This window comes from Colossoma macropomum, unplaced genomic scaffold, assembly GCF_904425465.1.
Source record: "Colossoma macropomum unplaced genomic scaffold, Colossoma_macropomum, whole genome shotgun sequence".
Classification (NCBI taxonomy): Eukaryota; Metazoa; Chordata; class Actinopteri; order Characiformes; family Serrasalmidae; genus Colossoma; species Colossoma macropomum.
In genome coordinates this window covers 100,156-127,253 of record NW_023495250.1, presented here as the reverse complement: position 1 = coordinate 127,253, position 27,098 = coordinate 100,156, and the positions used below count along the sequence as shown (strand labels likewise).

At 36.4% G+C, this 27,098-nt stretch overlaps 1 protein-coding gene across 1 annotated transcript in view; it reads right to left on the bottom strand.

The window, feature by feature from the left end:
- Positions 1-10,699: 10,699 nt before the first annotated feature.
- Positions 10,700-27,098, bottom strand: part of pck2 (phosphoenolpyruvate carboxykinase 2 (mitochondrial)) — a 30,041-nt gene continuing 13,642 nt past the window's right edge. The window contains exons 5-10 of the mRNA XM_036561436.1: positions 26,896-27,083; positions 26,552-26,714; positions 24,680-24,895; positions 22,888-23,025; positions 22,446-22,541; positions 10,700-11,638 (exon numbers count right to left, since the gene is read on the bottom strand). Of these exons, the coding sequence (XP_036417329.1) occupies positions 11,169-11,638; positions 22,446-22,541; positions 22,888-23,025; positions 24,680-24,895; positions 26,552-26,714; positions 26,896-27,083 (1,271 nt within the window). The 3' untranslated portion in view covers positions 10,700-11,168. The remainder of the gene's footprint in view (positions 11,639-22,445; positions 22,542-22,887; positions 23,026-24,679; positions 24,896-26,551; positions 26,715-26,895; positions 27,084-27,098) is intronic.

Below are 27,098 nucleotides of genomic sequence, written 5' to 3'. Positions count from 1 at the left end.
GAAGCTGGTAATGGGTGGAAAAACCAAGATGGCATTGCAGACGGCGACACTGGTTGGGAGCTTTGTTGTGATTTGTTTGTTTGTCTGGCTACAAGTGAACCCTATAGGAGGCAAAACCTCTTTTTGCCATTTCTTTTTCCAAACATCTGTACAAATATCCTGCCGAAATTGAAAATGAAATGAAATACCTACATTAGCAAATAAATTTTTCACATAAGCACGAGTCATATGTGACAAAAATAAAAATAAATTTAAAACAGCTATTAGTCATTAAATTTTAGTCATTATTCTGGTATTTCATGGCCATATCTAAAATGGAAAAGCTAAGAGAGAAACGAAAATCCAAGCTTCACTTTGACTTGACTTTTCTTCATGAAATGCATAATACGTGTCAAAGCTAAAATCAAAATGCAAATTTTACGTTCTTATTTCTTTTTCATAGCAATAGGCTGCATATCTCACAAAATAAAAATTAAAATGGATAAATCAACAGCAAAGTGACAGTTTGCAATTCAGTTTTCAGTGTGGACATGCTTTAAGTGTCAGAATAAAAAGGCAAATAGAAGCAAACACAGGCGCCATCTGCTGGTGATGTAATTTTCATTTCCCACTTTGCTTTTTCGTTTTCAAGTTAACCAACATGGAAATATATGTTTATCAACACTAGGCGGGGCTACGGGGTACATTTTTGGACACTCTCAGACCTCAGACCAGAACGGCATCTTTCCTCAGACTAAGCAACTTTGAGTCTCGGTAAAACCATCGTCATGTCTCAGGTCTGGTGCACTGAAAAAAAATGAAGTTGGCCCTTAGTAAATTTTACATAATAAAACTGTGCATGGTTTCTCAATTTAAAGTTTTTGCTTCAACTAAATAATAATAAGCAATGTTGAAAACCAGTAAACTAAGCATATGAAACATGTTTAAAGTGAATTAGAAATAATTATATTTGTGTCAAGGGGTCGAAACTGCTTTTCCCGAGCTGACGGCAGCCATTTTCTACACCTCGTCTCTGGGAAGATTTGGCTTACCTGAGAAAATTCTGTCATCTTACATTTACAAGGTAGGATATTGTATATTGTCTATTGTTTGTCATTATGGACATTTAACATATTCATGACATTTATGCAGAGAAATACAGTTAATTGCCAAAAACGTAGCTAGCCAGGTTAGTTTAAACTGATGCATATTCAAAGTACACGTAACGTTACTCGTCAAATAATCACTAAACTTACTAAGGCTGATCGCAGTGTTTTAATTGTAAAGGTCAATGTTTTAATTTAATGCGTCCTTCATAATTATCTGTCTATGTTGAGGTCCTCACTAAGTATGCGCATGAACACAACCGTTAGCTAGCGTTACTGTTGACCTAGCATGCTAGCTAGCTAGCTAGCTAAGTAACGGTGCCATTTCCTAAAGTTCACTGCAGACGAGTGCATTTTGCTGCTGTGTCATTGTACAAGTACACAGTAAAATATTGTTTTTACCATGTAGCGTTAGCTTAGCAAAGGTAGCATTAATGGCTAGTATGTTACAGACATCAGTTACCTGGTTTAATTTCAACGTTTTGTCCATTTAACACTTTTGTGCTCTGTTCGATGAACCCAGTTTGCAATGTGGTGTTCCAATATGGACTCTGATGCTGTTAGCACAGCTAGCTAGCATTAGTTAGCTCAGCAGACGTTAGTGTTAGCAGCTAGCTGGCTAACTTATCTAGTAGGCTACAAGCACCATGAAGCAGGTTTAACATTAATTTTAGTATTCTGTTCAGCACCAATCACTTGACTTTGCTCTATCAGAATTTTCAGTGGAGATTTAGTTCGGCATAATAGAATCTGTTATCTTGTTAACTGTCAAGTTAATGATAACTGTTCAGCCCTGTAGTGGAGAAGAGGTTTATGTTTGTCCATATAACAGCAGAGTGCCATTGCTCATTAATATAGTCAGAATATAAAGCCACTTCAAAATAGAATTTTGTATATAAGATCGTGCATGCACACACACTCACAAATGTATTTTGCTCATGTAACCCCCCTGTCATTGTTACCAAGATGGGGTTTGCCAGTTTAGTCAAACTGCATTTATGTTCAACATTATCGTCTTCAAGTGCCAAGTGGTAGAAGAAATTATTATACATTGATTTTGATGATCAATATTGCACAAACCCTAGACTGGGAATCCTGATAGCCCTATTGATTAAAAGAACTATGATGTGACTTAAATATCATACTTGGTATTAAACTAAAATAATGCTCAAAGGATTAAAACAAATAGCTAAATATGAGTAAAATAATATATATTATTGTAAGACTATTAAATTTCAGCAAAAATAATGCACTGTTATGTCCTTCCACATGGTGAGATAAAACATTAAGGTAAAGCTTATGTTTAAGATAAAATTTAAGATAAAAAAAAAAGTTAATATAGTCTCTCATTTAATTTTATTTAAATGCCCTCTTTGTTTATAGGTTTATAAGTCTCTGGTAAGTGCATTTTTATGATCCAGATTTGATATTTGTATTTAACTACAAGGCTATTTGTTTTCTAAAGCTACTTTTTATTTATTAGTTTTATTGTTCAAATTAGTAATATTTTTTCAGTCTCTAAGATGATTGGGATTTTGAAGTTCATATGTTTCTTTTATCTGTTCCTTGTATGCTTGTAAAAATGAATGTAACAGTTGTTTTTTTTTTTTTAAACAGTTGAAGGTATTCTAACAAGTGCAATCAATATGTGCAGGCAAAGGATGTCCACCTTAAAAGAGAAGCCATCATAAAATCTCTTGGTCCGCACCTTAATGAGAATGATAGATATCTTATCAAGGAGTACATGGTAAGTCAGTATGTGATCTAAGCACATCACCATCATTCTTTGAGGTGATACAAGTATTTAGTTTTTTATTTTAAATTTTAAAATACAAATCTCAGTAAAGATTGAAGACAGACTATTCACACAGACAGACATTCTGTGTAGAAAAGTTAGAAGACACCAGTTTGTAAAGTAATTTCTAATTTCTAACTAAGGTAAATTCACCTTATTTCACATTTGAGCTCCTTTAAATACTTGCTGTGTGACTTCCAGGTACTTCAGTTTTTATATCAATTGCTTACAACATTTGCTTAATAAAATCAGCCCCCTCCCATCTGTATAGCTCTATTCAATGGTAAAATGCACATTATGCACATGGCACACACACTCCTTGGTTAATAAGGAAAAACATTTTGTAGTGAATTTATCAACATTCTTATTTGAAAAGGCATTCTTAAAAAGACAAAAACGTCTTTTTTTTGTGCTTCAGTCACATTTAAAAACTAGATGTGACTTTAAGGGATGCATTTTCATTATGAGATTATTTTTTTCTGTCAGTTGAGGTGTGTGTACAGAGTGTGAAAGGCAATGGAACACGAGAGTGACTGAGTTTCAATAAAGTTACTCTGCAACATAATGTAGTATGCATGTTTATAGTAGCATGTCGTATGGCACTTCTCAAACATAAAGAGCTGAAACTCTCGCATTCATTTTGCCATTCATCACTATTGCATATAACTACAAGTAGTCTCTCTTCTTACCATTTCCTCATGATTTCTGTTCATCTCTTCACACCATTCTTACTTCCACTGTTAAGCTGCCCAGTAAATCCAAATCGAAACGAGGCGTTGGTGTGTTAGTATGTTAGAACTAGAACTGTCCATTTTGTAATGTGTATTTTACTATTGAATGGAGTTTTGTGGAGATGGGGGCTAATTTTATTTAGACTCATCATAAAATAAGTATTTGATATTAAAAAAAAAACCTGGAAGTATTTAGAAGAGCTCAAATGAGAAATAAGCTGAACTTACTCTTTATGGAACAAGTAGTGCATGGAGTTAAGTATTAATAACAAGATTTAATTTGTAGGACATTCATGGTGAAGACATCTTGAGAGACCAGCACAGCACTGAAATGGGCATTTATGTCATCAGAAGAGCTCTTGGAGAATATGAAGACGTTGACACTGATGGAAACGTTATTGTAGGAAACATCAAATCAGCTGCACCAGACTGCAGTAACACTTGGAGTAATCTATGCACTGAATATGGCTCATCACAACTGGCGGAAATACTGCTATGAATTTGTACATTCCTCATGCCAATGGATGGTGCAAGGCTCTCCTCTAAAGCTGAAGAATAAAATCTTGGGATAGTCAAAGTAGGCTGTCCATTCTGGAAATATATGGAACTTTTCACACTAGCTTCTACTTTGATTGAAAAGCAATGGCCTTTTGAACAACGCTTAAGTCACATGAAACAAGAATTGCTGTATTTGTCAACATCTCTTTTAAAATTCAATGACATTTCAATGATTTTCTATACAACATCTCAAGATCCCGGTCATGTTTAAAAACATTATGTCTTAAAACAGCATGCATTTAAATTTTAGAATCTTTTTTTGCTAAAGCTGTACAAAGTTTGAACAATTTGAGCTCTATAAATCTTCACCCCAAATTTGCATAGGCTAACAAGCAAAATAAGGCTGTGCTAACTAGAGGCAGTGCTTTGACAAGAAGGCACTCTGTAGGCACTATTTCTGGGGTATTATTTTGATAATTGATGACAATTGGATATTGTATAAAGTCATATAATATTAAAACTGTGTTATTGTGCTGTTCTATTTTAAATATCTGTGTATGTTGTACTTAAGTTGCACCTAAGGTTGGTGTTATCATTACATAATTACTGAATGTCACTGAATGTTCTGTTTGAAGCTTAATGCTGTATGTAAAGTTGCATTTTAGTTTGTGTTGCCTGCAAGACAAGCAATAATTTATTGATACCTGTGCACTTCTAGAGAAGTATTTAGTCTTTTTTTATTACTCTATTTTGTCTTGTTTTATTACTTAATATTCAGTGTTTTTCTATAGTGGTAAAGCAAATGTGTATTGATTCTAATATGCTTGTGCATTTAATGTGCCTTAACAAAGTCACTTTAATTTTTCTTTTGTCATGATAGTCATTGTCTTGAGCATGTGTTGTACATTTTAAATAGATTGAACATTAAGTGTAGTTGAAATTTAATTTGTGAAAATTAACATTTAAACTTGTACATTAATAAATGCTCTGTGATACAATTAAGCTGATATATCTAATAAACAATGAGTAACTATTTGGAAATACATCAGAATTGAGTAGTTTTACTATAAAGTTGTTTAACAATCTACATAATTTAATGAAATAGCATGAACCTGATTAACTTTAGTTAAAATTACACTTTAAGGAAATTTTACAAAATATAATTAAGCTGACAAAACTTATAAGCAATAAGTGAATGTCATCAGAAAGGCATCAAATTTGAGGTGTTTTAACTTAAAAAGTTGTATTTATAACAATCTACATAATTTGCTTAAGAAGAAAGAACATGTTTCATTTTAGTTGAAATTACACTACTGAAGTAAATTCTGCAAAATATAGTTGACATTGCTTTTAGATAAGGAGTAAATGTTACTCAAATTATATCTGAATGTAGATAATTTAATTTAATGCAACCTTTTGACGTAAAAATATTAAGTAAATTCAAAGAGTCATTTTTTTGAGTGTGTAACTGACTAAACAGCCTTAGAAAAAACTCTAAAAAATGTTATACTGGCATTTTCTATCGAGAATACACAATAGTTTTCTAAGTTATACACATTAAATTTTTCTAAGTCGCATTAAATATAACAACGACAAGCCCTCGTTTAATGCCGAACTAAAACAGTTGCGCAGGTCTAAAGAAGCAGCATATAGAAGTGGAGATCGGGCTCTGTACAATCAGGCAAGGAACACACTGAATAAAGAAATCAGAGCTGCAAAAAAGAGCTACTCAAACAACAACAAGCTGAGTAGTATGTCCACAAACTGTCTGGAAGTGCCTGTAGAACATCACGAGCTACAAAAGGACAGGGGACAATGGGTAATAGTCGGCTGGCTGAGGAGCTTAAAACCTTTTACTGCAGGTTTGAAAAGCCCATTTCCACAAACCCATTCAGCACAAATTCACACCCTCCTGTTATTCAGCAACCTATTCAGTCTGCCCTGAAAAGCTGCGAAAAAGACTGTACCTCACGGACCCCTCAGTCAAAATCTTGAAGTTTGCGGATGACACTAAAGTCATTGGTCTCATCCTTGATGGTCTGGTTACAGATGGGTGGATGATCAGGTGGTCCTGTGGAGCAGCCACAACAATCTGGTGCTGAATACAGTGAAAACAGTGAAGGTGATACTGGACTTCAGGAGAAGCCCTCCAGCCCTGCCAGCACTCACCATCCTGGACAAAACTGTGATGGCAGTGGAGTCCTGCAAATTCCTGGGCACAGCAATCACCAGGGACCTGAAATGCCTGACCTGAAACAGCAACATCAGTTCTATCATCAAGAGAGCACAGCAGAGGATGTACTTGCTGCGTCAGCTGAGGAAGTTCAACCTGCCCCAGGAGCTGATGGTATGGTTCTACACAGCCATCATAGAGTCTATCATCACCACGTCCCTCACAGTGTGGGGTCACTCAGCCACCAAGCACAACCTCAACAGACTGCAGCATATCATCAGGTCTGCAGAGAAGATAATTGGGGTTAAGCTGCCCACATTGCTGGAACTGCATGCTTCCAGAACCAGGAAGCACGCAGAGAAAATCTCCACTGACTCATCACATTCCGGCCACCACCTGTTCGAGCTCCTTCCCTCAGGCCGGCGCTTCAGCCAAATGAGGATCAGGACACCCAGGCTACAGAGAAGCTTCTTCCCACAAGCCATCACTCTCTTGAACAGTTAAAATATTACACATAAACAATATTCCAACTGCACTTCTTATCTTAAATATATTGGTCTATGGCATATATGGTATATAGTAGCACTCAACACTCCATCCTCAGTAACTACTGTCTCAGACCAGCATTTTCTTCTAGCACCTCACTTACCTGCCCTTTTACCCCACCTATCTGACATGTTACCTTACTTATCCCTCATACACCCACTGTACACCCTTTAACTGCTGCTGCACTCAGCTTTTCAATATATTACATATACATTGTGCAATGCAAGGTTTACAGGTGTGACTGTGTGTGTGTGTGTTTGTGTGATTCTTTTCTATGTGTATGTGCATACCTGGCCAATAAAGCTTGATTCTGATTCTGAAACTGTAAATACTGGGATTTTTTCAGAAGTGGCTTTGAAACGGTTATGCTAACATACTCTGACACATAAAATCACAATATACTGTTTATTTATTTATTTATATTTATTCTAATGTTAGTGTTTTTGGATGAAGAAATGCTTATTTCCCTGATAAAAAGAATCAGATGGCCTAAAATTTCTTTTCCCAGATGGCCTAAGACTTCTGCACTGTACTGTACATGCTGTAGGTTGGAACCAAATAAAGAGAATTTCCATAACACGATGCTTCCTGTTTCTGCAACAACATATCTCAATTTCTTTTCATCTTATGGAATAAGATGTCTGAAATAGACTAAACAGTTGTGATCATTTTAAATTGCATTATGTTAAAGAGGGATAAATATTTATAATCATGGGAAAGGGAAAAAAAATTAATCCACTTTTACTCACATTTGTCGATAAACAAATCTGTCCTGATTTTTTGTCAACACCATAAAAGTCTAATAAAAGCTAAAAGTTAGCTAATAATCTGAAGGTACCATTTCCTGTTTATTCCCTGTGTCATAACATCACTCTGGCACAAGAAAGTTTTTTCATACATTCAGTATTTACACTGTTGTGGTCACAGCCATAATGTGTTAACACCATTTCTTTAATTGTAAAATTTGCTGGGAAATAAGAAAAAAAATCAAATATTTACAACAGATACAGGTATAGAGGTATAATTATTTCATTCTTCTAGTGTTGACATATTTTCTGACTGATGCTACTAAAATACGATTTTGTACTAAATGTGGCAACAATAGGAGTTTGTATGTATTTTACCATTTATTGCTTGCTTTAGAAAGGCTGATTATTTGTGATTATTTGATTACCCATCTTTAAAAATTATTAATCATTAATTAGCCTTTATTTTTTGTAGGTTTGTATGTGCGCATCCTGAACTCAAAAAGTGGTGGGTCAAATGCCAAAAAAATTTTGGTTAAGCATGACAATTTTAAAATAGTTCTATAGTTATTAAGATCAGAGGCATCACCTCCTTTGTGAAGTGAAATTACATGTGCAATTACATGTCTCAGATACTGAACATTCTGCTTGATGAAATAGATTGATTAAAAATACATGTAATGTGCTCTAAAATAATCTGAGTCACAAGCCTCAGAAAAAAGGGGTCCAAGCTATCCTCTCCTGTACTATGTCTTACAGCAGGGGCTATTTCATTGAGGGGCACTTTTGTATTAGTAAACATTAGTAAAAGGTGAATTGTAAAGAGACCATGGTCTTGTATTATTTAGTATTGATAATACTAATCCAGCAGGGGGGGCTTCCATATTAGTATTAACAAATAAATGTATGAAAGCTGCAAAGTGAGTAATAAGTGCTTGGCAGATCTCTCTGTGCAGTAATCTGTTCATCATCATCATTAGTCACAAAATGGGTTGGTATAGGCATTGATTTGTTATTGAGCAAATTAACTGTCTTCCAGAATTTAGAAGAGGAATTTGTAAATATCTAATGGGTAGAATTCTGCTTTAGCTTTTCTAATGTAGGAAGTACAATTGTTTCTCAGATATCTGAAGGTAAGCCAATGGATTCTGTCACCATTTCTTCTAGCAAGGGCCCATGCTTTATTTCTTGCATTGAGCAAGGAAGATATTTCAGAGTTGATCTATCTCTGATTCTGATATTTGTATACAGGGCATGCTTGTTTACCACTACCAGGAAAGTTTTGCTAAAATGGTCTAGCGCTAAATCAATATCTGGGATTTCAGAACTGTAGTGGATGTCACTGAGCGGCAGGTAATTTACGAAGCCTTGGTCATTAAAATGTTCCAAATTGCTTCTAACCACCATCCGAGAACCTTATGCTAGTGTTTCTAATGCATCCAATAGGGCAGTGGTCACTATTGTCGTGTTGGCTTTGTAATTAGTTGCATTAGACATAGATTCGCACACTTTCTTCAAATGATCAGATGCATTAGTTAACTAATTTAGATGAAAATCACCTAAGATCAGCATTTCTGAGTTGATGTATCGATTGAAAATTCAGCTTAGTCATCTACAGTTTGAGAGGGCACGGAAGGAGGTCTATAGAGCTACCACGAAACTGTTTTTTGTGTCCTACATACGCTTTTAGGGCTAAGACCTCAAAAGATTTTTCTTTGGATACCAAAGTTTTTACTTGAATAATGAATTTGATGTAAATAGCCACTCCACCACCCCTTTCCTACCAGTTCTATATGGATTATAATCAGACAGGGATACTTCTGAGTTAGACACAGATCGTTTTAACCAAGTCAGAACTACACTATCAACATAGGCTTATGAAATCAAAATGTTCAGATTATCCAAATTATCATGCTGACGAAAGTTTTAAATGAATTGTGCCTATGCCTTTTCTCTGTTTGAAACTAATACAATCTGTTAATAATTTTGTTGCAAGCACAGGTTTTTGGATCTGTGAAACAATTTGGGGATGGAGACCAGACGTAAATGTCTTAATACTGATAAGATTAGCTGGGTTAATAAAAAGGTGCCTTTCCGCTTTATTCCCATGCATAAGTGGCAGATTTTAGGTCAACTGGTAATGATTACAGGGATAGCTCAGTAATCATTACTAGTTTCAGGTAGACATGTCAGAGTAAAACACATTGTGACTTAAAATCTACAAGCCCAGCCTGCTGGGATGATCCCATTGTTTCCATAAAAGGATGGATGGTTCCAGAAAAGATAAAAAAAAGTTGACAAACAGCAATTTATTAACTACACAAGCTTCCTGGAGCCAACTGTGCAGGTTTAACAAGTGGCTAAAACAACCACTGCCTCTTCCTAGGCAGGGGATTGGACCAGGGATAAAAATCCTTTCGCCACAGTTTTTGAGGGTGTTAAATAGTATTTTTTTAAGAGTTCAGTTTTTTGTCTTTGATGTTGTTACAGCCTACAAGAATAATCACATTCAGAACGAGTCAATGCTTAGCGAGGAGGCCAGCAAGCTGCTGCATAATGTAATTTACCTTGGCAGCTGAGAAGGAGTATTGTGATTGCTGAGTCTCTGTTTCCATATCTGATGCTAGAGTCCAATAATCAATGTAGATGGTGGAGACTGCCGCTCGAGTGGTGAAGGCCAGAGAGAACACAATCACAGTCACTTACTCTGATGTATACCACTCGAATTCTAAATATTATTTATATGGGCTAGTGTTTTTACTGAGTTACATTTTAACAGTAAATGATACATGCATTCTTATGAAAATCAAAATGTACATTAATGTTTTTAGGGGGGCTGTTGGGGGTTGCAAATTTTTATACACACAGAGAAGACAGGCTTGTAAACAAACAAAAACTGGTAGAACATCTCACAACTAATTAGATTATTGGCAACAGGTCAGTAATATAATTTGATATAAAAAGATCATCCCAGAGAGTCTATCAGAGGCAAACATGAGGTGCTGTTCACCACTCTGTGAAAGACTGTGTGGGCAAATAATGCAACAATGCAAAAATGACGTTAGAATATTGTAATATTCTAAAATATTTGTGTATGTGTGTAGTTGATTCACTCACCAAGTAAATAAACTGACAAATTATAAGTGGTTTATTAAGTCAGATCAGATCTTAAGCACCATTACCATTTGATTTATAAAATAGATTCACTGAATTCCACACTCCATCCCTCAAGTTTAGTCCTACACATGTTTTTCATTTCAAGTAACTGTGACAGAACACAATAAAAGACGATATTTGAGACTGTGGTTTGTAAACATCCAACAGAGTGTTTGGAAAATGTAATGGAAGCCATCAAAACACAACATCACAGACTGAGATGAAATTTCCTCAAAATCCTGCTCTCAGTGAGCAAAACTAATGCTCCTATGCCTCCCATGTTTGTGATTGGTCTTTCGTTTAGGTTAGTACAGAATTACAAGTAGTAGCTTTAAAAATTAGTTACTTCTCTCACTCAGCCCTGTGCCTTACTAAACTATTGCCACAATGCAGCAAATGTTTAAGGTACTATACATTGAATCACCATCTTGTTGTCTCTTAATTCCTTACTCTTTCCTCCAATGCCCTCAGCTCTCCCTCCACCTGCTCAGGCAGGTCAGCCCCCACCTGCTGGGTGAGGTAGGCTCGGAGCTCGTGGGCTTCTTTCTGCCAGAACGTTTTAGGAACATCAAAGAGTGCACCCATATCCACTTTCTTCCCCAAGCCTTTTGTGTTGATGGCACCCTCTTGAGGCAGCCAACCTATAATGCTCTTTTTAGCAGCTTCATCTTCAGTGGTGCGGCCACATCTGTGGAAGATCCACTCAAGGACCCGAGCATTCTCACCAAAACCAGGCCACAGAAAGGAATTGGTCTTAGGATCTTTTCTGAACCAGTTCACATGGAAGATCTTTGGGAGCTGGGTGGGGTCCTTTCTTGTCTCCATGCTTAGCCAGTGAGCCAGGTAGTCACCAAAGTTGTAGCCGAAGAAAGGGCGCATAGCAAATGGGTCATGCATGATCATTTTACCTGAGGGAGAGGAGTTTCAAAATTCAGAAAAAATACACTGATTACTACCAAACAACATGCAAGTTACTGCTTGATAAAACAACTGGAGTCATGTGAAAAAACAAGTACACCGCATGAAAGTTTAAACTTTTTCAACATATTTGGATGTACTGGTATGTGGTGCTGTATTACAGAAACATCTTAATCTTAATTTATCTGTTTAGTTACCATGACAACTTCAGTTAGGACTGGATTTCGAACAGTAGCTATTACAGTACAACAGTTTTTAAGTTCATAATTTTATCCTGGCTCCATATAAGAAAATAGTATTACAGAAACATCCTAACTAGACAAAACACTCAATGAAGGGAGGTAAATGGACCTAAACGACTAAAAACGTTAAAATAATTTCTAATCACATGCTCAGAACTTTCCTTTAATTTCAGAAAGTAGAAGGATATATTTCACTAAAAAGGTAAAGAAAACACCTATATGTTTCCTTTGTTCTACAGCGAATGGTTTTTTTCATAAAAACAGCGATGTTAAAATGTTTTATGCTGTTCTGTGTTCAGGAATTCAATGCATTCTTTTACATTAAAAATGTTTAAGCATTATAAACATTATATATTATATAATTACATATTATAATAACATTCATTTTTGACTTGCTTGATGGTACCCTCTAACATTTGAGAAACCTGGAAGACATTGTAGAGTGGTAATTCTTCTCTCTACAAGTTCTCTGGCCTGTCCCTGACCTGAGCTATCCCTGGAAATGTCCCCCTTTTTAAACTGTGAATTAGAAACATACTAGAAACTCTTAAGAAAGGCCTGGCAGACGTTTTGTGTTGTGCTTGTTTTAGACAAGAGAGGGGGCTGTCTGCTGCTATCTACTAACCATTTATAAAAAGGGATAGTTTCTATAGTTCCCGGTCCTAAAATCTGATTGGCTGAGCCATGGTCCGTATTACTACCCACATGGACCACCGAGTGTATTAATGAAGGAAGAAAATGTTTGTTTGAACTGAGGAGCTGACAGCTTATTTTCTTAACTAGAACTAGGCTGGTCAGCTAGCTAATAGGCAAAAAGAAAGCAAAGTAAACAATGTCATCATTAATATCACAGACTTTAATTTAAGTACCTACAGTACAAATCACTGTAAAACTGCAATTTAAAAGACATATATATCTTTTAAATTGTAGTTCTACAGTGATTTGTGTGTGTATGTATATATGTGCATATATGTGTATACATACACATATATATGCACGCACACACACACGAACAAATCACTGTAAAACTGCAATTTAAAAGACATATATCTCTTTTAAATTGTAGTTCTACAGTGATTTGTGTGTGTATGTATATATGTGCATATATGTGTATACATACACATATATATGCACGCACACACACACGAACAAATCACTGTAAAACTGCAATTTAAAAGAGATATATATATATATATATATATATATATATATATATAGCATCAAACCCAGGCTAAATCTCAAACAGCTTTGTAGTCTCTCTAAATAGTGTGCTAGGGAAGTTTTGAAATTGTAGTTTCTGCAGCCAAATAATGCACTATTTTTCCATGTATGGATGTGGCCGAATCCCAAATGACTATTTTTAGCTATGTTATGCACTGTTGGGATGCAGGAACCAGTATTTAAATTTCTACGTGGTGCACTATGTACTAGGGAGCCATTTGAGATTCAGGCCCGGCATGGGTGAGGGGTACTGTTGGGTTGGTGCTATACAAGACTAGTGGTGCTATGTTAGGATATGCTCATTATTATATGACAAAAAGGTAAAAAGTTAATGAAATGACTGCAGCATACAGTGATGGGAGACAATGTTCATCTGCTCATTCAACAGTAAATGGTTGCTTGGCAACAATATCACACTCTAAAGCAGGGTTGCACAACTCCAGTCCCGGAGGGCTGATGTCCAGTACAATTTAGTGATTTAACTGCTCAAACACACCTGATTTAACCCATCTGTTGATTGCAAGGTTTACTGAGTTTGTTTGAGTAGGGAAATAACGAAGCTGTGCCCTCCACGATCCGAGTTGTGCATCCCTGCTCTAAAGGAACATTTCTACAGTCCATTATTATTGTTAATAACTTAACAAAAATTGTGTATTTTATCATATTTTATGTTAGCTGCTGTTTCATAGAAGCAATAAACTTATTGCTTTATTCTACCTCTTGCTCGCCTATTTTAGAGAATACTGCTGTGTAAAACTCAACCAGAAGCTAGTAAGTGTCAAAAGAGTCCACAACACCACCACAAACTTCTTTTCAAGACACAGGCTAACCCAGGGATTAAAAGCAGGGGCAGGGTTACGGAACTAAATCTGATTTGTATAGGCATACAGTCTACTTGAATGTAGGCTATAATGCTATCTACAAAACAGCACATAATTTTTTTAAACTGCATCACTTTTTCAGCCATCTATATGTGCCATATGGTATATGGTAGGCTACTGTATGATTGACACGGTTTACAAAGATATACTGACTGGAAATGGAGATGTCCCCGGTTTTCATTTCAGACGTCTGGTCACCTTAACTTTTAACCATGTAAAGAATCATTTTAGTATTCTAAGCATTTGCAAAATGGAAACTGGAACTGTGCAGCAGTGGCATTCTGATAAACAGAACACTCACAACATTCATAAATCTCCAGTTTATTGCACTTTGGTTTTGTTGTGAACTTTTGTACAACAGTAGCTGCAACCTACATTTTTAACGTTATTTTGATTACATGTTTATGTTTTAGCTGTGCTCGGATCAGTTGTGTGGTAACAGACATAACAGTTGATCACTGACTTCAGTCGAGTAGGTTAAGATTTCCTTTAGGTAAGATTTTGTAAGATAAGATTTGCTTCTGTAATACAAATTTGTGAAAAATCTTATCTTGACCTGTCAGACCTTAAGTTAAAAAGACAGGAAGTTTCCGTAATGCGGCCCCAGGTCTTCAGTTAAATTTAACGTTGACAGATAAAGGTAATAAAGCTTGAACCCTTAAAATTGACGTTTGAAATAAACATTTTTTGTATGGAAGAAGTAAAAACACTTCTACATATATCACTACTTCAAATGTGTCAAATTGAACTTAGGTGCACGCTCTCTGGGGCTTTCAGAAAGAAGCTTGTAGATGCCTAAGAGTCTGAGAAGGGGTTTAAAAAGATTTCCAAAATATTTAAAATCAATCATACCACTGTCCAGAAGATTATTAACAAGTAAAGAAGTTTTAAAATGACTTCCCACTTGTCTAGCCCACGCCGCCCCAACAAATTTAACCCGTGAGCAGACCGTAAGATGCTAAAAGAAGTCTCCAAGAACCCCAAAATTTCATCACAGGATCTGCAGGTAGCTCTTGCCACTGTTGATGTCAAAGTGCATGCATCTATTGTTAGAAAGAACACCGGGGCAAGACTAAAGTTTGCCAATGAATATCTAGGCATGGACCAGGACTTCAGGAACAATGTGCTACGGACAGATGAGTCAAAGACAGAGTTGTTTGGCCAAAGAATCAAACGCCATGTTTGGCAAAAAACAGACCGTATTTTATCAGAAGAACTGCATATGAACTATAAAGCAGGGTGGATGAAATGCTATGGTTTGGGGCTGCTTTGCTGTCTCAGAGCCTGGCCAACTTGCAATCACAGAATCTTCTTCTACTATAAATTCTCTTTCATATCACAGAGGGCTTGAAGGGAATTTTACAGTTGTGCAGTTGAGAGAAATGTAGGAGTGAGCAAAAATTTCTCCCAGTAGATGTCAGAAAGTAGTAGACAGCTATATCAAATGCCCATATAAAAAGATCAAATAGTGATATGTCCACATGTCAAAAAAATTAATATTTAATGGGGTGTGCTTACATCTTTATGTACACACTATGCACAATATTCATATTACAAATTTTATTTTTATTTGATCCCCCCCCCCATATGTGAGTTAGCTTAATGGGGAATTTCACAGAATTTACCACATTTCTCCATAATTTAACAGTGGTGATAGGAATCAAATGGTCAAAGCCTTTAAAAGCTACATCACAGAAAGGTATTACACAAAACAGTTGCAAATACACTGACTGATGCCTGAGACATTGTTTTATACTAGTTTTGTGATGAGGTATTACCCTAAAAGGTGTTTCTGCAACTAAAGCCACTTTTGACTTTTCAAAAAATCAACGTCTATGAATTTTAATTTTAACTAACACAGTCAGTAATACATATAAACAGGTACACAAAATTATACAGTATTTTATATTATATATTTTCATCTGGAACATGTTTCTTTTTTTATCATTTACAGCATCTGTTCCCAAAAAATGTCCTTAATGCAACATTACAATAATGTTCATTTAATACAGTTTCCTTTTTCAATTTCTATAAAATTTAATACTTTTAAATTCATTTTCATGAAGCTTTGTGCATCATTGTAAACAGGCCCAGATCATCATGTAATGGGCCCCTGGGCACAAATATTTGGTGGACCTCTACCTGGCTACCTTTTTTTGGTGGTCATTGATTTTGTCATGATATCACAGCAAGGCATCATACTAACCGCAGTGTTGGCATGTCACCACTATGACCGTATTTGTCCCCCCCCCCAATCGAGACAAAACAGTAGCACACATTAATGAGACCTGTGGTGCTACCATCGGTGAAACATTTCCCTATAACGTATGAATCCATTCTTGACAAGCAAAACATTAATCTCAATGAAGACAACACAAATTACAATCGGACAGCTGGGAATGTGCACAAAGATGGAAAAAAGCAGCAAACTGAAAAACTCAATCTGTCAAGTAGCCAAGCTAGAGTATAGCACTACAACGGACATGGAAATGTTTGTTTTGTTTTTACATTTATATATCACCTTTAATGATGCAGATTACCACCGACAAGGACAAATCAACTTCTACTCTGTTGAAGTTTCAAGTCTTGTTTTTACAGGTCCCTCAGGCACATCTTTTGAATACCTGGAGTTTCATATTCAAAAGGACATGCATAGGAATGCTAGCTCACTGCTAAAAACCTGAAAGCTTGAGCAAGATACTGAAGGATTGTATAAAGGTCACTAAGCACTAAGTCACTCAAAACATCAAATGTGTGAAACAAACACATCAAAAGCTAGCCGCTTTACTGACAGAGCTGTCCAGCTGCGGGGCAAGTATTTAATAGAATTTGTAACGGGTTACATTTTATCTCCACATTTAACGTCAGTAGTCTAATTAACATATTATACCACCCTGGTTTTGGGCAGCTCACTTATGCTCACTTGTATCTTTGCTTAATTAACCCAACTAGTTATCTAACACGAAACAAATGGTTTTCACCTCTAACTTCCAGCACTCTGGCTGTTTCTCTCGAAATTGTTTACTGGGTCAATCCCTCTCTTATCCTCTTCATGGACTTTCTCTTCATCCATTTTAAGGTGGAATGACAAAAACAGAAACAGTGCATCGATTAAAAACGGTGCAATGCATTGCATTGCATCCTGCCGCTCACAGCTAATGTAGACAGCTTTACTGATTTTAATGAAGGCGTTTTGATTTTGCTGTTGTCAATCGCTCATGTTTCTTGCTGTTAGGACACTACATTGGTTATTTTTCCCACTGTAAGTTCCCAATGCGAGTCAAAACAGCTGTTTAGATTTTCTCATGGTGGGGGGACCCCTAGTGGTTCAGACCCAAAAAACCCATTGGATGATTGTCAATACTGATTGAAAGGAAAAAAAAAAAAAAAAAAACAGGGGATTTCGTCATTTTCTCTATGGAAAACTTAGACAGCAACCTAAAATGTACATTGTCTTCACACACACAAAAGATAAAATACATTGCTTTTACGACAAATATTGCAATTCTAATGAGTAAACTATCTCTGTGTATGTGTAAAAAATTTTTGGCAAGTAAAAAAAAAAAAAATGATAAAATAAAGCATCGCTGCGGTTCTGACATCTTTATCAAAAAACAGAATGTTTAATGAATGTCATATTGTAACTGACTTAGCTCTTTTTACGCATGTCAAAATTGAGGCCACAGTTGTGGGACATAAACAAAAGTAGTGTTTGGACCCATAAAATGCTTTATAAGTTTTATTAAATAGCAGAGGTCTTGCATTAAATACAGAGTAAAACTGATGAAGTTTCAACACTAACACGGCCCCATAACACTTGCAGCATCTCACCACAACTTTACATTAGTATACCATGTCCAACTTTCAGATACAAAGATATGCTTTGTATCTGTCTCGATGTTTTAGCATTTCCTCTGCATTTCCATGCTCTTACTGTAGATGAATTTGGTCTAGCACTCAAACAGTTATATTTTAATAGTAGTGCATTTCCAGGCAACAAAAGTGAAAGAAAGAAGTGGGTTCATGCAAGTTACAGTCCTGATTAAACAAAAGTAAACTGAGGATGCTCTGTGTGTGGCACTGGGACAACGCTAGCTTCACAGGCTACCTGTTTTTAAGCTGCTGGCTAACTTGAAGCAGCACTCTGTCACTCGCACAGCACGGCAAACTGATGTTACTGTAGATCAAACAAGACAAAAAAAGGACCAACTTCAGTTTAAACATACCTAAAAGGAGGACTCTTTGTCTCATGTGAGAGAATCACACTGCAGTTAATGCTTCTAAAATAAATAAACTTTGCTTGCTTTTACACAGCGTCAGATGTACTGCGGTCCACCCCTCAAATTACTATGATAGACTAGAGAAATCCAGATGTCTGCTAGCTGTAAGTTCCCAATGCGAGTCAAAACAGCTGTTTAGATTTTCTCATGGTGGGGGGACCCCTAGTGGTTCGGACCCATAAAACCCATTGGATGATTGTCAATACTGATTGAAAGGAAAAAAAAAAAACAAACATAAGGGGATTTCATAATTTTCTCTATGGAAAATTTAGACAGCAACCTTAAATGTACATTGTCTTCACACACACAAAAAATAAAATACATTGCTTTTATGACAAATATTGCAATTCTAATGAGTAAACTATCTCTGTGTATGTGTAAAAAATTTTGGCAAATAAAAAAAAAAACATGATAATTAAAATAAAGCATTGCTGCAGTTCTGACATCTTTATCAAAAAACAGAATGTTTAATGAATAATGTCATATTGTAATTGACTTAGCTCTTTTTACATATGTCAAAATTGAGACCGCAGTTGTGGGACATAAACAAAAGTAGTGTTTGGACCCATAAAATTCTTTATAAGTTTTATTAAATAGCAGAGGTCTTGCATTAAATACAGAGTAAAACTGATGAAGTTTTAACACGGCCCCATAAACACTAACAGCATCTCACCACAACTTTACATTAGTATACCATGTCCAACTTTCAGATACAAAGATATGCTTTGTATCTGTCTCGATCTTTTAGCATTTCCTCTGCATTTCCATGCTCTTACTGTAGATGAATTTAGTCTTATCTAGGGTTGCAAAGGTGACACGTTTACATGTAGCCTACAATATTGATAATATAATGTACACTCACAGGTCACTTTGTACTTTTACAGTCTAATGTGATACAACAACTCTGCCATAAATTCTTTCTTTCTTTACAAATATAATAATGCTTTCAGTGTCAGTTTTCATTGACACTGACAGAGAAAGTGATTGAGGTTGAGTTTGCAGTGGTGTGGAACTGAATTGCATTATATTGAGACGTGTTCCTAATATTTTGTCCACCCCATTTACATACATGTAAAGGGCAGAATAGTAGAAACACTTTTCAATATAATGCACTTCAGTACAACATCACTATCCACTACGACCATAATAATAAATATAAAGTAGAATCGTAACAGTGTCAGCAAAAACTGAAAAATTCTAAGCTTTGTGAAAGTAGAATTCATAGCAGAACTGTTGTATTGGATCATTGCTCCTGTAAAATATCTTGCAGAAAAGACAGTTTTGCTAATATTACAAAGGCAGCTAGCAAGGTCTGCTACATTAGTTTTGTCTCTTAGCATCGAATATACATGAATTCAACAGTAATATTAATTTATTTTTAAAAAAGAATTTGAAATACACTGTTAAGCTATACGGTAATGACACTCAATAAATACTTCAGAAGAAAAGATTACCTTTACCTTGCTTTTGCTGGATCTTGGGTATGGCTGGGCGATAAAATGATAATGAATTATCGCGATATAACTTTCCTCGATAGAACTATAAGAAATGTTCGATAAATGTTCGATATAACAAACTTTTCTCACACTTCCACATCCTAGCGACAACCCTGTTGGCGTTTTCTACTACAAGGAAAGCAACACTCTGCTGTTGCCACAAGAGGGCACACTAATTACGTCATGATTAGAGAGGGAGGGGGCGACGAGTAAAATGAGTCGCCACATATACTTTAGATACTTTAGCAACACCTGAAACATGGAGTTATATATTCCCTGTTTGAGTGGAGCGATCTGCGATCTATTCTCCTGTGACCGAGTGTGAGTGACGAGATAAGTGGCGTAACTATACTGTCCTAGAGCATACTCCCCTCTTTCCTAACAACCTAACAAGCTTTAACAGCGTTAAATCATGTCTGCTCCACACAACTCTGTGTGTGGCACTGGGACAACGCTAGCTTCACAGGCTACCTGTTTTTAAGCTGCTGGCTAACTTGAAGCAGCACTCTGTCACTCGCACAGCACGGCAAACTGATGTTACTGTAGATCAAACAAGACAAAAAAAGGACCAACTTCAGTTTAAACATACCTAAAAGGAGGACTCTTTGTCTCATGTGAGAGAATCACACTGCAGTTAATGCTTCTAAAATAAATAAACTTTGCTTGCTTTTACACAGCATCAGATATACTGCAGTCCACCCCTCAAATTACTGTGATAGACTAGAGAAATCCAGATGTCTGCTAGCTTGTGTTTGAATACTGTGATATACTCTGACATGGATGTGGTAGGAGTGATGGCAGTACAGTGGTGTGATCCATCACTGATGTACCAAGCCAGCTAATGTTTGCTGTTCATATTAAGCTGACGTTGTTGAGAAATTAACAGTTAAGCACTTGAAACCAGATAGCCAAGCACTCGTCAACAGACAGCTAAAAATAATCTGTTCTCTTTCTTGAGGTATGACTAATACAAAAATTGCAACCGTGCTTTTCCAGCTGGTAAAAGCAGCTAACCAGACACTTTCTCCCACTATCCCACGAGAGATTTGTGAAATGTTCCACTGTTTGGTAAGCGTTTGTCATGTTTGTCATGCAAAAATCAGCCTTCAACCTTGAAAGAAATAATGATTTGACATTTAGGCAATATGTATCGATATTGACTGATATGGCCAAAAATGTTATCGCAATAAAAAAATTCATATCGCCCAGCTCTAATCTTGAGTCACCTAGTGTGGGTGGTGAGCACATGTGCACCATGTGCTCTCTTGGTAATTCCTACTTCCTTAGAAACTAGATTTATTTGGCTTTGGAAAAAAAAAAAAAACTTTTTCTATGACATTTGTTCAGTGTTGCAGTAAGGACTCAGAGGTGTGGGACAGATGCGTTTAGTTGAAAAAAAATCATATAAATGACAAACAATGAAAAAATTATTTTAATATGGAGTAAAGTAATATTTATATGAAACAATTGTATTTGAAATAATCTCATTGTAATTGAATTAGCTCTTTTTACATAACATTTAAGACCATATTTGTGGGACATGAACAAAAGTGGTATTTGGACCCATTAAATGCTTTATTAATTTTATTAAATCACACATGATAGCACTGTGTATATATTTATCAAGAATCATAAGACAAATTTTTAAATAAATCCAAAATTTCACTACTAGGATTTAAAAATGCCTATGGTTTTGAAACACCCTTAAATGTAGTTTTAAAATACAAACTCAATACCAAAAAAAGTCTGGACAGTATAAAATGCAAAAAGCAGTGATCAGTAAATTCTGTTTGACATGAATTAAACTGAAAACCGTATGATGACCTAGTGAACTTTTTTTTCCATTTTTTACCATTCCAAATATAACACCTGCAACACACTCCAAAAGAGTTGGGACAGGAGCAAGTTTACCACTGTGTTACATCACCTTTCCATTCAGTGGAACTTAATAAATGTCTGGGGACTGAAAACACCAATTGATTTCGTTTTGAAAGCAGAATTTTTTTTGCCATTCTTCTGTTATACAAGTTATCAGCTGTGCAGTCATATGGAGCCTTCATTGTTGCATTTTTCACTTCATAATGCACCATGCTTTTTTAATAGGAGACAGACAGGTCTGTATAGCACCTGCACCCTCTGACTATACAGCTATGCTGTTGCACATGCAGAACATCTGAAAAAAGATGGCAATAAAAGGCAGCATATGTTGCTCCAAAATGTGAATGTGTGTATTTCAACATTAATGGTGCATTCACAGAGGTACCCATGCTATAGGCATAAACCCCCACCCAAATCACGACAGACCCTGACTTTTAGCTGTACAACAATCTGGATGGTCCTTTACTTCTTCGGCCCAGAAAAAAGATAAAAGATAAAACATTAAACATCTTGTTTTCATTTAAATACAGGTCAAAGTGGACTTTTTATCACCATTGTACCATTATCAAAACTACATATAAAAATTCAAAATGCATAGGTGCACTGGTCATTTTGCATAGCTAAAAAAATGGTTAGATTTGCACTATTGAGACCCTGGTTCCTCTCACCACCATTATAAAGAAATCAAAGTTAGTAAGCTCTTCTATGATGCACCATTTTACATTACATTTTACAAACCATTCTGAATTATGCAAATCTTTTGAAAAATTGATTGAATTCCACTTAAAGGTAGATGTACCTTTATGTTCTGCAGCTGCTGTAGACTCAGATCTCATGGCAGCACCCACAAACACTCCATGGCTCCAGTTAAAAGTTTCATACACCAGTGGCACTCCTGAGAAAGAGGGAGAGAAGAATAAAAATATTTTTTTTATTTTAATGGACTAAATTGGTCTACTGCAATTTGTTTTTGTTAAAACGACCACACAACAGTTAGTGCCACAGTTTGAGCAAGTGCATTACAAATTAACATCACTTATACTTTAACACTTCAAAATGCCACATAAGCACCACTTCTGAGGTGGCATTTTCACCATGATTAGGCTACACAATGCTATTAGACAGATGTTTCCATTTTGCAAAAGAGAAAAGTAGAACATACAGTTTAATGTGTTATTGCCAACACATAAGATATGGCGAAGAGCAAAAAAGAGAACTGGATTTCAGTCTTTGGTACCAACCCTCTGGTCTCCTTCCACCAAATATGATGGCATCAATAGGCACTCCCTCGTCACTCTCCCAAAGGGGGTCTATGATGGGACACTGGGCTGCAGGAGCACAGAACCTGGAATTAGGGTGCGCGCACAGCATAGACGAACCTAAGGAGCAGAAAGGAAGACACCACAGAGAGGCAATGATGGAACAAGAGGTTACAATCCTCATATACCGTACACTTGAAGTGACATGTCAAAAATGTAAAAGCACAATACTTCAAAAACGTTTGACGATAAACGATTTGATACAATATTTATTTTTTCAGATAACTAATAAGTTGCCACATTTGAAAAAATATCATCAGGAAACACCCCGGACAGGTCGCCAGTCCATCACAGGGCAATCAGACAGACATATACACTCACATACACACTCACACTTAGGGGCAATTTAGCATGTCCAGTTGGTCTGACTGCATGTCTTTGGGCTATGGGAGGAAACCGAAGTACCCAGAGGAAAAACACACAGACATGGGGAGAACATGCAAACGGCAAACAGAAAGGACCCTGGTCGCCACTGGGAATGTGCCACTGTGCCACCATGCCGCCCCTATTTTCATTCAACTATATTAAATTAAACAGAACTAATTTTGTTCTCTTTGTAATCAAGCATACAATTGGAAAGTGTTTTAAGTACTGATAATATCCATGATCTGCTTAGAAAAGCATATTGTGAAATATTATGAACTAATTTATAGCAATGACAATAAATAACAATAAATATTGTTATATTGCCAAGACCTTCTGTACTCACACTCACCTTCTTACAACGCTGTTTCCAAAAAAGTTGGGAAGCTATGCAAAATGTAAATAAAAACAAAATGCAATGATGTACAAAACATGTAAGCCCTATATTTCATTGAAAATAGTACAAAGACAACATATCAAATGTTGAAAGTAAGTAATTTAATTATTTTAAAAAAAATATAAGCCCAATTCGAATTTGATGCCAGCAACATGTTTCAAAGAAACTAAGACAGGGGCATATTTACCACTGTGTTGCATCATCTCTTCTTTTAACAACACTCTGTAAGTGGCTTGGGAACTGGTTTGGGCGCTGAGGTGAAATTCGACAAAGCTGAAGTTTTTTTTCTACTTTCCCAATCTATATTAAATGGTGAAACAGTTACATTCAAGCACCCGCACAGGTGACAGAATATAACTGCTACTCTGTTTAATGTGCAAAAGAAAATTCAAACAAAAACCTGGCTAATAACAAGCCAAATCAATTCATAAAGAGCTAGAGAAGGGGTAATTTGGTGACATTAATCATTTAAACCTGGTAATGAGCTCAGCTGAGTCAGGTGCGTTTGAGCATGGAAATCACCAAACAAAGTGTCCATGGCAACAAAAGTGGACCATTTGTAAGATGATGTTTTGTTTCATCCCTGAAGCTGTAAAAATTTTGGATGAAAAATTTCAGACTATTTGAAATGTACAGACGTTTTGCAGTCACTAATCAATGCACTATTAACAAGCATACCTTTGTGTGCTGTAAGGTAAGTTTCACTTTATTTTAAGGAATGGCTTGGCAAAAACTAAAAATTTACATAATTTCCCCCTTATCTGCGTAGAGGCTGAAAGTTCTCCCTGGTTTGATTAGTCTACTACTGAATGTTTTAGTCTGTTAGTGCTATGAATGCTACCAGGTGGCCTGAACTGAAAGTTTGTAAGACATAGCAACAGCAAAGAAGTGAGGCAGGTCTGCATTTTGCAAATATTTAATGCTTTTTATAACAGTCTCCCTAGCAAACCTTACCAGATTTCCAGGGCTTTCCATGCCAGTCTGTTAGAGTAATGCCAGGTTCAGGAGGATCAAGGCCCTCCCACCAAATTCCACCATCGCTGGTCTCACCCACATTTGTGAATATTGTATTCTCAGAAATGGTTTTCATGGCATGAGGGTTTGTCTTCACGGAGGTGCCAGGAGCGACACCAAAGAACCCATTCTCTGGGTTAATGGCTCGGAGTTTGCCTGGGAAATAAATAGAGTTCTCTGCATCAGTCCTAGGAACCAACACTTTGTTCAGTTTATTTATTAATTTATTTCGCTAATTAACAACCTATCCTACACACTAGCTATTGCCATGTATTTAAAATATCTGACAAACCATAAGTAGCTCATGTAGTGCCACTAGCTACGTATTATTCTGCATGAGGCTAAATCATTTCTGCCAAAAATCCAGCAAATAGTATTAGTAGTATTAGCCTTTAAACAAATTCCAGACATTTATATTTGTGAATGTATTAAGTGTGACCTGTTTATCTGCCAGGTTATAATAACTGCTGGACCAAAATGTTGCATAATTCCCGTGGCTATTTTTAGTTTGAAAAAAATTAGAAAGAAAAGTAAATTAAGTAAAAATAGTTTAACTGTCCGAATTTTCCAAAAGAGGAACTACAACATTTTGATGAAACAAGAAGCACCATTCCTCTTATGTTCAGCTATATGCCTAACTACTAGAATGTTCTTAGCATCAGCTTCACATAATACAGACCTTTTCAAGACAGGAAATGGCAACAGGATACCATTTAAGAATGGCAGCAAACAGTGAAATGATAACCATGTTTTTTCTCCATTTACAACAGTGTAGTACATGTCTCAGGCTCACAATTAAAATATAAATTTTGCATTGCTCAATTTGACTTCGATTAGCAGGATAAGGTGTAGTAAATTAAAGATGGCATTCTGCATTTATTGCTTATTAAAAATATATTGAATTACAAAAAGCTGAAGTGGAACTGTACTGCAGCCATGAGCTAATATGATTTTGAATACAAAATCAATACAATACAAACAGTTTGCAACCGGTCTTGAAACCTGTAAGGAAATCAGCACTGAGCTTCACTATACTCAAAGCAGTGCAAGAAATAACGTTGCACTGGTTGAAATTTCAGTCCACTGTTAGACTACTACTGCATCAGCTTTGAACAACATATTATATAATATGATGTGCTACATTAGGGTTCATGGGCATCTATTATTAGCTAGACTTGCAATAAACGATCATTAACCACACAGTAGGAAGCTTCTAAAGCAAGCAGTGTACTTCAAATGATGAAACGAAATCAAAATATTGTTGAACATGTCTCAATATACTTAAAAAATCTGTCTTTGACACTCAGCACTGCTAGAGGCCTACTCCAAGCAGTGACGCTCTTAACCATGTAACACGGACCAATTAGAATCAATGAGAGGTGTCAGTACAAACAACATAGTTATTAAGAGTTCTGTTTAGCAACTGACTCACACCACAGTGTATGAACTCAGACCACCAAAATTGTTTAGCTTTGAAATATTTGCTTTGAAAGAAGTATATAATGGGCAATCATGGGCTGGAGGTTAGGAACCCAGCCTTCCAGGTTCGATCCCCTGAGCCAACAGTACATGACTGAGGTGCCCTTGAACAAGGCACCGAAGCCCCAACTGCTCCCCGGGCACCGTGGATAGGGCTGCCCACCATTCCGGGCACTGCTCACTGCCCCCTAGTGTGTATGTGGTGTTTCACTGCACGGATTGGTTATATTGCGGAGGTGAAATTTCCCTGTTGTAAGACTAATAAGTGCCGGCTTAATAATACTAGCAGCACTAATACAACATCTAGGATTGCCACTAAAAATATGTCCTCACCCTGACTGTCAAACTTCATCCAAGCAATATCATCTCCCACACATTCCACCTTCCAACCTGGCAGTGCTGGCTTCATCATGGCCAGATTGGTTTTCCCACAGGCACTTGGGAAAGCTGCTGCAAAATACCGTTTGACACCCTGGGGATTTGTGATTCCTAAAATCTGAGCATAAAAGACAAAGGAAAATAAACATTTAAAAAGCTCTGTGCATGCATGTGTAGATGTGAATGCTTAGTCAATATGTCAGCAGATTAGCAAGATTAAAATATTTTTGATCTTTTAAAGATGTATTAAAAATCACTTGTTTTCACAAAGAACAAGCATTCTCGCCAGTTACTCTCACCAGCATGTGTTCAGCCAGCCATCCCTCATCTTTGGCAATGCAAGAGGCAATACGGAGGGCAAAACACTTCTTTCCAAGAAGTGAATTTCCACCATAGCCACTTCCAAAAGACAGGATCTGCCTGCTGTCTGGGAGATGTGCAATCAACACCTTCTCTGGATTACAAGGCCACTGGTTCACCAACGGAGCTGAGGTGAATGAAG